The sequence below is a fragment of the Calypte anna genome, chromosome 2, assembly GCF_003957555.1.
Source record: "Calypte anna isolate BGI_N300 chromosome 2, bCalAnn1_v1.p, whole genome shotgun sequence".
Taxonomy (NCBI): domain Eukaryota; kingdom Metazoa; phylum Chordata; class Aves; order Apodiformes; family Trochilidae; genus Calypte; species Calypte anna.
Window position 1 is genome coordinate 38589378 of NC_044245.1, and position 15549 is coordinate 38604926.

Below are 15549 nucleotides of genomic sequence, written 5' to 3' on the forward strand. Positions count from 1 at the left end.
AATATTCTGTAATGTAGCAGCCAATCAATCAATTTTTGTCTAAAGCAGCATATTTCTCTGACTCATAAACTTTCTTTTCATCCAAAAAAAAAACCAAAAAAACAAAAAACAAAAAAAAAACAAACACAAAAAACAACAACAAAAAACAAAAACAAAAAACAAAAAACCTGACACAGAAAAACCACCCAAGATTTGCTTGGCTTTATGGAAGGATGTCACCTAGTCCCAGAAATTTCGATGGTTAATAATGCAAACAACACACAGATAACTGCACTAAGGAAGTTGAAATTCGTATTGCTAATATTCAATGAACTACAAAGCTGATTATTAAGTGGCTTTAGTAAGAAATGTTTATCTGTCCTAATTCAGGAAAAAAGATGGCATCAGTGCTTCTGAAACTGCACAGTGTGGTGGGAAAATCTCAGGCAGTTCACTGTTGCAGGAGAAAAATCCATAGTATGGGTTACCCTAGAAAAGGGAAAATCTCTACCCATTTTGTCTGCTTTAAACTGAGAGGAAAGGAATGGTGATGGCATACACACTCCAATGGGAGAGTCATGTCTTGGTTTATTTTTATTTAGAGGGCTGCTTCACTTTGTTTAATTATTTCTGAAGCAATTTTTAGATCCAGATTAATGTAAGAATACTTTTCCAGGTTGTTACTTCATTTTGGAACTACCAAAGTGGCGTGAGAAAGCCAAATCATGCAGCATTCTGACTAGTTAAATGCCCTGAAAGATCCCATAAATTAAATGCCAATTCCCAAAGTTTGGAATGAACTTTTGCTGCTTTGAAAACGGTACTTATGGCCCTTATTCCTGGTCTTTGTTTATGCTCAAAATCAAAAATATTCAAACAAACATATGATTAGATAATTTAACCAGAGCCCTGGTTAACCCTATTCTTAAGCTACAGTATAGATATTTATGGGAGTCTGATACCATCAATAAATGGCATAGTATGTTTATTCTTACCACCTGAAAGTGACCTTTAGCTCAAAATTTTTAGGACACGAGGCAGAATTTTAGAAATGGTTTTAAGTTACATGCTTACCAGAAATGTCTAGGTCATTGCCAGTCACCTCCTCCCCATCTTCTTCTCACTTTCTTCCTATATGTACACGTACCTTCAGAATGTGACTTGTGTGTGCATGCACCTTGTTCTTACGGTTAAAAAGAAAACAGGATGAATCTGGATTGAAGAAGAGCTTTTTTTGTCCTTCCAAGGATGATGACTGTTTCATGGTTTGTGTTTCCTTTTCAGCTGACCCTCTGGTTGGAAGCATTGCCACTCAGTATATGACTAACAGAGCAGAGCATGACAGAATGGCCAGACAGTGGACCAAGCGATACGCCACATAGGAACCTACTCTAGGATTTGCTGGACCTGTGCAAGCACATTCACTAAGTGCATCAATAGCCCTTCCCTTCATTCTTATTTTTTATTACATTTTGAACCATTTTGTGACAAAAGGTTGTCCTTACTTTCTTTTTGGTTTTATTTTTATTCTTATTTGTTTTGGGTTTTTTGTTTTTTGTTTTGTTTTGGTTTTGTTCTGTTAACTTGAACGTTGTTTCCCTAAAATGTAGACAGGGAATTTTGGTTATCAGTGCAAAGAATGTTGGAGCTGTAATAGTATAGAGCTTTGTCACAAAGCTTTGTATTAATGTGTGGGGTTTTTTTCTTTCATGTGGTTTTGGGGAAAACAAACAAATTCAGAATTATATCTCGTTTCTACTTAAATGTAGTGTTTAGGGTTATTTTTTTGTACTGAAGTCTTTAATGGTGGGTGCATGCTACTGGGAACAAGTTTTGTATAAAAGCTTAAAATCAAGAATCACTGTGCATTACTAAGACTGTGTTTATCACTAGCCTTCTGTTTCCCACACAAAAGGCTATTGCGTTGAACAAATTAATATGTATTTTGATTTACTTAAAAAAAAAAAAAAAAAAGTGCTTGTAAATTTCTTAGGGACCTGCCACTTTTGACTGTGGATCAGTTGATGTACACTTGTATTATTAAAGCACTCAATAAAACACTGTGGCTGATAAATGCACTTCTTGCAAGACGATGCTTTTGGGTTTGTGCTGTATAGGCTGCATAGTCCTCACATAATACAGCTGCAGGTTAAGCAACTATTTTAGACCCAAACTATTAATTTCTCCTCAACAATGCATTTCTTAACTTAGAATTCTTCATTGTGTGCATCTTTCACTTACAAACATCTTCCAGATTTTTAAGGCCTTTCTTTCGCGTGCCAGTGCTCAGCTCAGCTGTTCTGAAGCTTCTTGCTAATTCTTTAAAACTATGGCTTCACTATACCCATCTTGTTACATTTAAAATAGTTGACTGTAAAAATAGCCTTGCAGCAAAAGCAGAATATTGATGATGACAGGTGGAATCTCACCCTGAGACTGGTGGAATCTCACCCTGAGGCAGGGGCAGATGGGAGAGGTTGAGGAAGCGATGGATCCCCTCCCCTCCAGTCACCAGACAGAAAGAGAGGACTTAAGAGTTACGAATGAATGGAAGGAGGTCCGGCCTCGGAAGGGCATAAAAAAATCCTCCCAACCCCCTCCACCCTCCCCATTGTCCTTGAAGAATAGGTATGAGGCCTTGGAAGTTCAGGGACAGGATAATGTAGTGACAGAGGTAGACTTACCTACTGAACCACCTAGGACTCGTCAGTCACCCCGTGTCCTTAAGACTTCTTCAATCAAGAAGGACAGGAGAGTAGTTGTGGTGGGTGACTCCCTTCTGAGGGGGACAGAAGGCCCCATCTGTCGACCGAACCCATCCCACAGGGAGGTCTGTTGCCTCCCTGGGTCTCGGATTAGAGATGTTAAAAGGAAACTCCCTAATCTTGTGGGTTCCTCTGATTACTATCCACTGCTGATTTTTCAGGTTGGCAGTGATGAAATTATCTCAGGAAATGTAAGGACAATGAAAAGGGACTTCAGGGCCCTGGGACGGCTAGTTAGGGGATCTGGAGCGCAAGTAGTGTTTGCCTCCATCCCTCCTGTAAGAATGGGTGGGGAGGTATATAGGAAGAGTTTACAGGTCAATGAGTGGCTAAGAGACTGGTGCCAAAGACAGGGTTTTGGTTTTTTTGATCATGGAATGCTGTATGAGACACCTGGCCTGGTGGTGGCAGGTGGGATGCACCTGTCCCAGAGGGGGAAGAGGCTTTTGGGGCAGGACTTAGCAGGGCTCATTGAGAGGGCTTTAAACTAGATGTGAAGGGGGAAGGGGAGAAAACTGGGTCTGTTAGGGACAAACATAAGAATGAACCAGTGTCCGAAGGCAGGTGGTCTAGGGAGGATTTAGTCCCACCAGTGTGCTCTGCTTGTTTCCTGAAATGTCTGTATGCTAATGCACGCAGCATGGGGAATAAGCAAGAAGAGTTAGAGGTCTGTGTACGGGCTAAGGGTTATGATCTGGTAGCGATAACAGAGACATGGTGGGATAGGTCACACGACTGGAATGTGGCCATGGATGGTTATGTGCTTTTTCGGAAAGATAGGGTAGGGAAGCGAGGTGGTGGAGTTGCTCTTTATGTGAGGGAGCAACTAGAATGTGCTGAGTTTTGTGCAGGGGCTGATGAGGGGCAAGTTGAAAGTTTGTGGGTAAGAATTAAGGGGCAGGCTGGTGTGGGTGATACAGTTGTGGGGGTCTACTACAGACCTCCTGATCAAGGCGAGAAAGTTGATGAGGCCTTCTACAGGCAGCTGAAAGTAGCCTCACAACTTCAATCCCTAGTCCTCATGGGTGATTTTAACTACCCTGATATCTGCTGGTTGACTCACACAGCCAGCCTTTCACAGTCTAAGAGGTTCCTCCAGTGCATTGACGATAACTTCTTAATGCAAATGGTGGACAAGCCGACTAGAAGAGGAGCGCTGCTGGATCTTGTACTAACCAACAAGGAGGGCCTTGTTGAAGCAGTGGTGGTCAATGGCAGCCTTGGCTGCAGTGATCATGAGATGGTTGAGTTCAGGATCCTGTGTGGAAGGACCAGAATGCCCAGTAGGACCAGAACCCTGGACTTCCGCAGGGCAAACTTTGGCCTCCTCAATCAACTGTTAAGAGAAATCCCATGGGACAGGGTGTTAGAAGATAAAGGGGCTCAAGATAGCTGGTCAATATTCAAAGACCACTATCTGCAAGCACAGGATCAGAGCATCCCTATGGTTAGGAAATCCAGTAAGGGAGCTAGGAGGCCTGCATGGTTAAAAAAGGAACTGCTGGGAAAACTTAAGTGGAAAAGGAAAATCTACAGATCATGGAAGGGGGGGCTGGTCACTTGGGAGGAATACAGGACTGTCGTCAGAGGATGTAGGGAGGCAATTCGGAAAGCTAAGGCCTCCTTGGAACTTAACCTTGCAAGTCAGGTTAAGGATAATAGAAAGGGCTTTTTCAAATACATAGCTAGTAAAACTAACACTAGAGGCAATATTGGCCCACTAAGGGATGAGATGGGAGCCCTGGTGACAGAGGATATAAAGAAGGCAGAGGTGCTGAACACCTTCTTTGCCTCTGTCTTTACTCCTGCAGGGTTTCCGCATGAGCCCCAGATTCATTTAGCCCCAGAAGTAGTCGAGATAGATGAGGAGCTTGACATAGTAGATGAGGATTGGGTTAGGGATCAGCTGAGTAATCTGGACATCCATAAGTCGATGGGTCCAGATGGAATGCATCCAAGGGTGCTGAGGGAACTGGTGGAGGTCATTGCTAGGCCACTCTCCATCATCTTCAGTAAGTCATGGGTAACAGGAGAGGTGCCTGAGGACTGGAGAATAGCAAATGTCACTCCAGTCTACAAAAAGGGCAAAAAGGAGGACCCGGGTAACTATAGACCGGTCAGCCTCACCTCCATCCCTGGAAAGGTGATGGAACAACTTGTTCTTGTCGCTATCTCCAGGCATATCAAGGACATGGGGGTCATCAAGAGCAGTCAGCATGGTTTTATCAAGGGTAAATCATGTTTGACTAACCTCATAGCCTTCTATGAGGAAATTACTAGGTGGATAGATGATGGAAGAGCGGTAGATGTGGTTTATCTTGATTTCAGTAAAGCATTTGACACCGTCTCTCACAGCATCCTTGTAGATAAGTTGACCAAGTGTGGGTTTGGTGATCAGGTAGTGAGGTGGATCAGGAACTGGTTGAAAGGAAGGAGTCAGAGAGTTGTAGTCAATGGGGCAGAATCTGGTTGGAGGTGTGTGACTAGTGGAGTCCCTCAGGGGTCGGTACTGGGACCAGTGTTGTTCAATATCTTCATCAACGACTTGGATGAGGGTATAGAGTGTACCCTCAGCAAGTTTGCTGATGACACTAAGCTGGGAGGAGTGGCTGACACACCGGAAGGCCGTGCGGCCATTCAGAGAGACTTAGACAGGCTAGAGAGTTGGGCAGAGAGAAACATGATGAAGTTCAACAAGGGGAAGTGTAGAGTTTTGCATTTGGGGAAGAACAACACGATGTCCCAGTATAGGTTGGGGGCTGACCTGCTGGAGAGCAGTGTAGGTGAAAGAGACCTGGGGGTCCTGGTGGACAAGAGGATGACCATGAGCCAGCAATGTGCCCTTGTGGCCAAGAAGGCCAATGGCATCCTGGGGTGCATTAGGAAGGGTGTGGTTAGTAGGTCAAGAGAGGTTCTCCTCCCCCTCTATTCTGCATTGGTGAGGCCACACCTGGAGTATTGTGTCCAGTTCTGGGCCCCTCAGTTCAAGAAGGACAGGGAAGTGCTTGAAAGAGTCCAGCGCAGAGCTACGAAGATGATTAAGGGAGTGGAACATCTCCCTTATGAGGAAAGGCTGAGGGAGCTGGGTCTCTTTAGTTTGGAGAAAAGGAGACTGAGGGGTGACCTCATCAATGTTTTCAAATATGTAAGGAGCGAGTGTCAGGGAGATGGAGTTAGGCTTTTCTCAGTGATTACCAGTGATAGGACAAGGGGTAATGGGTGTAAATTGGAGCATAGGAGGTTCAAGTTGAATATTCGAAAAAATTTTTTTACTGTAAGGGTGACAGAGCCCTGGAACAGGCTGCCCAGGGAGGTTGTGGAGTCTCCTTCACTGGAGACATTCAAAACCCGCTTGGACACGTTCCTGCGCGATGTACTCTAGGTGGCCCTGCTCTGGCAGGGGGGGTTGGACTAGATGATCTTTCGAGGTCCCTTCCAACCCCTAGGATTCTATGATTCTATGATTCTATGATTCTATGATTTTATACAGCAGGCCTCATTTTGCCTTTCTCCAAGCTCTCTAATTGTAAAAGCAGCTGTTACTTTAAAAAATAAATGAAGGTTTTAGATGGGAAAATTGAGCCCATTGCACCAATCATTCCCAGCACGTTCAATGGCAAAGGGTATTTCTGTTCAGATTTGACCTTCAGGCTAATTTTAGATATGCAGCCATAGAAGGAAAACTTCTACTTTGCTAAGGAAATGTGTGGGCGTTGTGATTTAGAAAATATACACTGGGATGCTGATCTCTTAAGTGTTTCTTCTATTGCAAGGCATATTGGAAAATCCCTGTCTCATATAATTAAATGTTGCAGATGCTCTGCACAGGGTTTGCCTGCCCTCTCCCCTCTCTCCTTGCCTCTTATGTTTAGAGAAGATCCTATCTTAAAGAGCATACGTTAGAAAAGGGGCAATATAAAGATACAGGGAGACCCAATCCAAAAAGGATAAGCTCCAACCCAGTCCAGCTGTCCTGAAAACCAAAGCGGTCAAGATGGCACCACAGGGCCACTGTTCCAGCCACCGAGTTGCTCAGCATTTCCAGGCTGATTTGGTTTTCTCTCTGCCATTTTACTAATAGCTGAAGAGACGTAACACCTTGAGTCTACCAGTGAGTTGACCTCTGTGGAGAGAAGCCAAACACTGACTTTGTTGTAAGTAGTATATAACTAATGATGACTTTGTTGTAGATAACTACAGAACCATGAGGTTCTCAAAGAAATACTAGGCCTCTTTTGATCACAGAAAACAGTTTTCTGGCATCTGTAGAAGCCCACTGTTTACAAGCCCAACCATACAACCTTCTTAGGCCGACAGATCCTAAATACAGACATGAAAGAACAGTAACAGTTTGAAAATAAAACCACACCAAACCTAAACCCCACACTTCTTGGAGCCAGAACACCTCCTTGGGACAACTGTTGTGTGTGCTTCTCTTGGAAGCTGCTTCCACCATACAACTTGTTGTGAAGTACCTCCACATCTAAAGGGAACCTTCCTGCTGTAAAAATACAACAAAAGGGTAAAAGGATTAAAAAGAACAACTTCATCTTGCCCAGTACAGTAGCTGCATGACTTCTCCTTTTATCCCATCTGCTGAAGAGATTCCTGCCATAAAAGACCTGTATCCCCTGAGACAGCAATTAATGGGCAATTTCAGACTTTTTTTTTATGAATTACTTCAAGCATCTGCCACTCTGCAGCCTTTATTTATGCTCAGCTGAGCATAATGCAGTAATTTTTCAGGTAAATTTTAAACCTGCTTGAAAAAAAGTAATCTTTAATTCCTACTATCGTATTGTTTTGTGTTGTTTTTTAAAAATTTAAAAAGGTGACAGTATAAACAGAAGATCCTATTGTGTCTCTAATCAAGACGTAACTGAAAGACAGCTCAGATACCTTGGAGGGAGAGTCACAGAATTCGTAGTAAATGTGTATTTTCAGTTCATCAGCTCTCCTTTGCCTTCCTTACCAATCAAAAGCTGCACAGTTTGAAATTGCAGGTAAGTTGCTTTCTGTGTGAAGCTGAATAGCAGCTTTGTCCTAGATACTATAAGTGAACCACAGGGATCTCAAGGAAATAATCAGTAAGGACAAACCCACATTGATTAAAGCAGATACAGAGTCTTCTGGCATCTGCAGGAGCCAAATGTTTGCAAGTCTGGCCATAAAACATTCTCCTCTATTTGTAAATCTGCTCTATTTGCTTCCCAAGTCATTCTTTTTCTTCATCTGCTAAACCTGGGAAATATGAAGTGTTATTTGGAACCTGCTGTTGTCACTGAGAAGAAATGAGCCATCCCCAACAGAATTCATTCTGCCAGCAGAGCACCACTGAAGAGTAATATATTGGCATAGTCTCCTTTTCTCCTTTTCCCTGTATCTAGAAAATAATGCATATTGCTCTATCCCACCTCTGCTCTTCATAGCCTCTGCAAATCTGACTGTTTCCTGCTCCCTCTTATGCAAAATCATCATTCTAACTTCTTCTAGATGGTGAAATCCATATGAAGATTACCATCAGGCAAATGATGTAAGACATATTCAATAGCATACGGTTGCCCTAAAAAAGCATATAAAGGCCATCACTTTAGCACACCTCTCAGTATTTTTTCAGTGACACCCAGATGCTAAAACTGAGTTTTGTTATTTAAAGACAACCAACAACTTTTCTGAATTCATCTGCAATATCAAGTAAACAATATTTAATTTCTAGTAACCCCAGCTGAACGTCAGAGTCCCATACCCTTTTAGTCAGGGAACTCTCCAAACTGTGTTGACTCACACACTAATTATTGAAGTGGCCTTCACATCCCCCTGTTCAGCTCACCAGCTGATTACTCTCTCCAGAATATTACAGAATAGTATAGCTTAAATTAAGGTACCCAAAAAAACCCTCTGTTTCCACAGACAGCATTTCCAGACTGCTCCAGGAGTGAGTTTTAGCAGCTCATAACCCTTTTGATTACACATGTTGTGAGCAATTGCAGCCAAACAGTTAAAATCCATTAAAACCAGCTGCTGTGCCATGAATAAGGCAGGAGTAACTCATTTTCAAAGACCTTTCTTCAGGTTTTCATATTGTGAGCTGCAGATGGATACACCATCGTATTCCACACCCAAACTACAGGCAGCAGCTCACAGCCCTGCTACCCTATGCAGTGATCCCATGTAAATATAAAAAACCACAGAGATCTCAGGCCCCATAAACCCCACAACTGGGCCCCCCTTCGAGGTCCTCTCAACCTTTTAAATCCTGATGCATGCTCTGAGCTGCTCTTCCAGCATGCTGTTACAGCATGCTCCCTCTCAGTTGCTGTCTTATCTCTGTCATTAATCCTTCTGACTTACTCCTCCTTCTCATTCACCCTTCCCTTCTCCCTGGCTGCGTTCTTCTGCTTGACTGATTCATTACTTGCAGCTGAGAGGCCACCCAAGAGACTGATCCCGGTTCAAACACTTCTTCCTGAAGTTGCCTGAGCATAGTAATTTCTTTGTCCACCAAGTACATGCCCAGAATGCATCCCCAGGCTCCCATCTGCTCCCCCTTGCCCTAGGCAGTGCCTACTGCCAGGAAAATCAGAGGCAGCCCTGCTGGAGTAGGTAGATTCCAGGAGATGATTCAGGCAGTGCAGCAGATCCCAGATGCTCCATCCAGAGCATTATTCTCAGGTCCCTTTCTTTCCTTCTACTTCTCAGAAATTTCCTTGTCTTCAGACACAGCACAAGTTGGACATCTTCTCCTAAATGCTCTTAAGTGCATTTTGAGTTGGGCAGACGAAGACAAGGACTTGGCATAAATATTCTGGCACCTCCAAAGTCTGACTCGTCGTGTCTTGGCAGCCACAGTTCCTTCAGGGCCATCTCTGCTTGCTGCTTTTCCATCCTCTGTTGCTCTTTCTTCTCATTTACATTACCTTTCATTTCTCCTTCCATCCTTTCTTCCATAAAATCAATGCTACTAAATCTTGAAGCTTTCCCTCACTTCAGTCACAGTTCTGTTCTTTCCATGGTGCTACAGAGACCACATCATCCAGCACTGGGCATCCCAGAGTTGCTTGAAATGCCCTGATTTTTAGGTCTCGGAAGCAAGAGAGAGCTTTGTATGAATTAAGTACTTCCTCCTCATTATGCCATGCCTGGCACTGGCTATAAACTAAATCACTTTCCTCACACATGTCATTAGCAGTAATGAACCCCTGGCTGGCCTGCCTCCTTAGCATGACATCCATATGCAAATGCATTTCCTCAGCTCAAATGACCTGCAGAGCCAAGGCATGGCTGCTTGGGATGCCTCCAGCAGCCTCTCTCATGTCACAACTGGAGTAAATTTGAGGACTACTGTTTACCAGGAAGAGTTTTATGATATATTTACATCCATCATTGTGCACCCTAACTCCATCATGAACTTTAGTAGGGAGCTGCAATGCTATGGGATGATAAGAAGTGCAAAGCAAAAGTTCCCTTTCATGCCTACTTAGAATGTGAAAGAAAGTAGTCACGGGCTAATGGAAGGCTGAAATAAAGACAAGGCTACTAAGCCATCTTAATCCCTTGCCAGTCTTAAATTAGAAAAATCCCACTTCACATAATGGGTGAGTAAAAGCTGTGTTTAGTTCTATAGGTTTTGCAGAAATGAATAATGAAAAAAAAAAACCCCAACAACAGACCCACAACCAAACAAAAAAAACACTGTCCATGTGTTCCTATAGTAAGCATGGATAGTCAGCTCATAGGTTTCAGGGAAGGCTTTCTAGGGAAATGCTTCCACTGGGAAGAGCTTCCCAGCACCCTCATCTCCTCCACCTCTGTCAGGCTGCAGTCAGGGCTCCCCCCATGGCAGCGTCTTGGGAAACAAGGGCTGGAAACAAGCCCCTTGGGTCATTCCTTATTGTCACTGTTCCTCAAATACACTCACTCACAACAGGCATTTGTTACTGCAGAATCAGCACAGGGGGTCCCCTGTTGTGTTGCTGGGGACCTTGGGGTCAAGAAAAACAAAGAGTCACACTTCAGTTTGTGTGAAATGCCTCCTTTCTTTGCAGTTGGCTCATAGCCTTTGTAGGGCCCTGAATGGAGTCTCTTCACATGAATGGAGCTCCTACCACACAGATTTCAATGCAGCACCACTCCTTTCTCCATTTGTCATAGACAGGGCAAAGCAAGTGCCCATCCATGCTTTGGAAACACCTTGCTTGTAGCAAAGCTCTTGCCCATCTTCAAACTCTTCCTATTTATGTTTCCCAGATACCTCTCATTTATAAAAGAGCCTTCCTTTTGCAATCACTCCTCAGTGTCAAAGACCTGCAGAAATCCTGCTTCCTTCTTCCTTTGAACCACATGCAACTTTCATCCCTGCTCCTTCTCTGCTGCTCACCAGTTCCTAAATCTGCTTCTTCACTCAGGCTTCAGTGCCACAACCCCCTTGCTAAGCCTACCAGTGCATTAAACACCAACCTCAGCTCTGCTTCAGGCTCCCCACAGCCCCACCACTGTCTCACCACCCTGCGCCATCATCTCGCCGAAGAAGGGAAAGCCCACCCCAGCACCAGGAAATTCCTGCCATCTGCATAAGAAGAGGGATGAAAACCCTACTTTAAAATGTTCCCAGTGCACAGCACTTACTCCAAGGTACAAATACTCTCAGTAGATCTTCTGGTCTCCAAGTTCACATTGTCATCCTCTTCTAGGAGGAGTATTGCAAGTAGTAGCAAAATGGTTTGTATTAAACATGCTGAATGTTGCTTATCTAATAAATTACATGAAGCTTTTCAAAAAATCTGCATGCGGTGAGAACTTCGTTTTTTTCTCTTGAAAATGATTCTGTGAATTAGCCTGTCCTGTTTCCTGTTCTGCTTCATGATGTATTGTCCACCTACTACCTCCTGCTGCATTTTTAAAATAAAATCTTCCTGAAATCTACTTAGAATTTAAATCCTAATTGCAAGGCAGCAAAAAAATAATCAAAATGTGCTCTGTCATATCAAGGTAATCTAATCAGAAAGGCTTATGGAATTATTTATACACTTACATTGTTATGATAATTTAATAATTGATAGGTTTAAAGGAATAATCTCATTTTCTTCTATTTGACAATATACATCATGAAATACTATATTTCATGACTGTGTAAACTTGCCATTTTATCTATTTAAAATAAATGCAGTTTTGAATAACTTTAATCAATAGTTTTCTATCAGAAAAAGAGGATTATATTAATTTGTGTAATGTAGTGCCTGTGGACTTACTTGTCTCAAAATACATAATCCTGTTTGTAACTTTTTCTTGTAGTGAAATGAGGCAACCAGGTGCCACTAATTACCAGGCAGTAGGCATGAGCTTGTGTTAAGCCCACCTGTGCCTGATTAGGGTGGGCCCCCACTGCGCATGAGCAGGACCAGGGGGCCAATAAAAGGTGAGGCCTGAGTCATAGGCTCAGCTCAGTCCTGAGCAAGCCAGCAGAGAGGTCAGTTGAATCTGGAGCAGTAGCACTGATCCAGGCTAGTCAACCCTGAGGGCTATAGGCTTCGAGCACTACTCATGAGTCTCTGCTGGAACACCTGGTTGGACCTTGAAGCACCATTCCCTAAAAGAGGTTCGTCTTGCTTTTCTTCTTTTCATTTTTTGTGAAAAAACAAGAAAAGCCCACAAACAAAACCTGATAGTAGTCACTTGAGCCCAGCTAATGTGCTGGCTGGGTCTGTTAGGTGTAATAACTCTGTATAATTTTTAAAGCACAGGGCTGAAAGTCTGGAGGCAGAAGGACAAGAGTTGCCATCAAACCTCTTGAGGAATTGGAAAGAAGAATAATTACAGAAATAAACTGCACTCATGCACTCCAAATTTCCTCCAGCAATCTATACATGCTGCAGCATCCCCTTCTAGGTCAAAACAATCTCTGCTATCTGCAGGATGCTGAACCATCTCAGCAAACCTGTCCAGATCCAAGAGCTTCACACCAGTCCCTCTCTATGACAGGCTTCTGGTTGCAAATGGGAACAGGTAACTCCAGGGGCTTGGTGTGTTAAACTGAGGAGCCAAGGGAGTTGGGCCATCTTCCTTGCTCCTAATCCCACGAGGGCCAACCCCTAACAGAGGGGCTTCTCCTTCTTCCTCTTAATCTCAGTCATCAGATGCTGTTGGGCTTGTGCCTGCCTGGCAAAATTTGGCAGCATTTTTGCTAACACTTCAGTGATGCAAAACTGGGGGGGAGAGGACATGAGGTTGGGCTGGGTGACTGATGCTGTTCTTCTGCAGCCAAGGCCCCCAGCTTGTCTCCCTGCCCAAACCCCTGCTCTCAGGGGCTGAGGGGGACAGCCCTTTTTCCATTCCTCCCCCACTGTTATCCAGTTCCCCCCTGCCCCTTCCCAGCCCCCCCTGGGATGACTCTGGCATGTTCAAATTCAAACTAACACAGAATCAAAAAGGAGTTTTCCAGAATTCAGAAGCCACACGTAGAGATTAACTGCCAGTAGTTAACACTCTCCCATGCTAGAAATCTTCACTCAAGGGCTGGATTATCACCCTACTGCCCCAGGAGTACCCTTTAATATTCACAGCACAGCTTTTGCAATCACAGGCCTTGGAGAAGAAATGTTAGGAAACCCTTCCTAATGTTTCTGGTACAAAGGGTTACTACATCATTGTATCTATGTGTACATCCTTTCCTCATCCCCTGTCCTCATCCTGTGTACATCCCCCCCTCATCCTGTCATATCAATGGGAGCCCTGAGCCTGGCAGCCTATGTGTAGATGTAAAAGTGATTTTTTTTTTTTTTTTTTTTAAAGAATAGTGAAGATGTTATCAGCAGCAAGAAAAATATTGAAAAGCAGAAAGTTTCTTCTCTCCAGTGTGTGCCCAATGTGTGCAAGGACTACAGTGGTGTGAGCTCAGGCAATAGTGCTTACCCCAAAGACCTGGACCTTATTTGCAGAGGATATTCTGACTTTTCTTAGGTTATATCAAGTCAATGGATTAATGTATTTTGAAAAGTAAAGCTGCATGTGTTCTTATTTATAAATCCTTTTTCTGTGTTATTTTAAGCCAGAATCAGCATGGCAGGAGAGAGGACAACTGCTGGCTGCAGCTATATGACCCTCAGCCCAGCCCCTTCTTCATCCCACTGCTGCCTCCTGGACTTGTATGCAGAGCAATGTGGGACTGGAGGTGTGGTAATAGAGAGAGCAAAGGCAGAGATGCTAGGAAGGAAAAACTCAGTCACCAGACCCTGCTTAAAAATCACCTAGGAGTGTGTGTGTGCATGTATATAGTTATTATTATTATTGTTGTTATTGTTATTTATATAATATGTGTATCAATGCATGTTTTATACATACACGTGTGACTGCTTTGTACAACTGTTTTGGTGGGTGCAAGAACAACTGCCCATTATGCCACCTGGAAGGGTGGTTACAACACTGCAGAAGGTAAAATAAAGAAAATAACATTAAGGGGAAGTGATGGTAAGGCACTTAGTAATTAAAAAAAAAAAAAAAGGGGGGGGTGTGAATGTCAGAGGAGACCTTCTGTGGATCTAGTAGAAGTAAATGATCCAAGTGAGTGAATTAAGGATCAAAATGTCACCTTAAGGTCATAAATCAATATCTCAAAGTATAGAGCCACTGTTCCCTGTCTAGTGCTGAACTACATCTTGGCATAACAGGAATGAGCCACTTCCACTGGGCACAGAGTATGTAGCCCTGAAAATATATGGATTTGCCTTGTTTCAGCAGGGCATATGGGTGGGGGTTGGAGACCTATAAAAATGCTAGTTACTTATGGATTACTAGTTCATACATGCTACTATACAGTTTAATTAGAATTATTAAAATTATTAGAAACATTTAAAGATGGTAAAGTAAAATCACTCCCGATTATGAACTCTTCTAACACCAAATACTTATCTTTTAAGTTTTTTTACTTTACTTTTTTTTCAAGGATGTGTTCCTCCAAATACACATTCCTACTCCCAGAAAGCAGCAAAGCTTTCTGCAAGGGAGCAAGGGAGATCTCCACATCTTTATTAAGTCTTTTTGAAAAAGTAAAATATACTAAAGTCAGTAATTCTCCCAGGAAGTGGTGAGGTAATAGCTCATGGTTGAAATGTCTTCCTTTTAGTCCCTACAGAGACTCTCATACTGTTCCACCCTGCCTGAGCAGGAGGGACAGTCCACAAGACCCATGCAGAGTCTCAGCAGATCTCTCCCATGTTATATCAGCAGCATTTTGTAAAAAAATCTCATGTAAAACTCAGCAGGAAAAAAAAATCAATAGCTATTTAGCTGTGTCACCAGTACTCCAAATATTTATACATGTAACTATTTATTGCACATATATGAGATCTCTCTAATGACTCTGCTTTAGTTGGCCAAATAACTTTTCTTCAGGATATTGTTTTCCCTTCATATTTATTTGCTTTTAAAGTATTTTTCTTGTTAAAGTGCCTACTCTCAGTATGAGTCTTCTTTAATTTCATAGAAGTACTTAAAAAATAGTCCTCCATGAATTTGCCATTCAAATATTACAGCATTGAAAATCTGAATATAAAACATCATATAAACCTAAATGAAACAGCCCTACAGGAATTATTTTTAATTGTCTCAGCTGATAGAAAAGCAAAATGTAAAAAAGCATACTGAAAAGTAAATTCAATTAAGTGCTAGTGATCTGAGGTGTCATTAGTAGCGTAAGCAAATAGAGAGAGGTTTTATTTGTGTTCAACCTGGCCCCAGAGCTCTGAGCAGCTCTGCTAGGAGGAAGGAGCCTAGAAGTGGCAGAGTGAGCTGCAGAGATGTCAGTGGCCTG

The 15549-nt window shown here is 42.8% G+C and overlaps 1 protein-coding gene across 3 annotated transcripts in view; it reads left to right on the forward strand.

The window, feature by feature from the left end:
* The window catches only part of LOC103538041 (ubiquitin-conjugating enzyme E2 E2), a 217764-nt gene extending 215707 nt beyond the window's left edge, over positions 1–2057 (forward strand). For all 3 annotated transcript variants that reach the window (XM_030445064.1, XM_030445063.1, XM_030445065.1), the window contains exon 6: positions 1264–2057. In XM_030445064.1, coding sequence (XP_030300924.1) covers positions 1264–1361 — 98 coding nt within the window. In that variant the 3' untranslated portion in view covers positions 1362–2057. The remainder of the gene's footprint in view (positions 1–1263) is intronic.
* The last annotated feature ends 13492 nt before the right edge of the window (positions 2058–15549 follow it).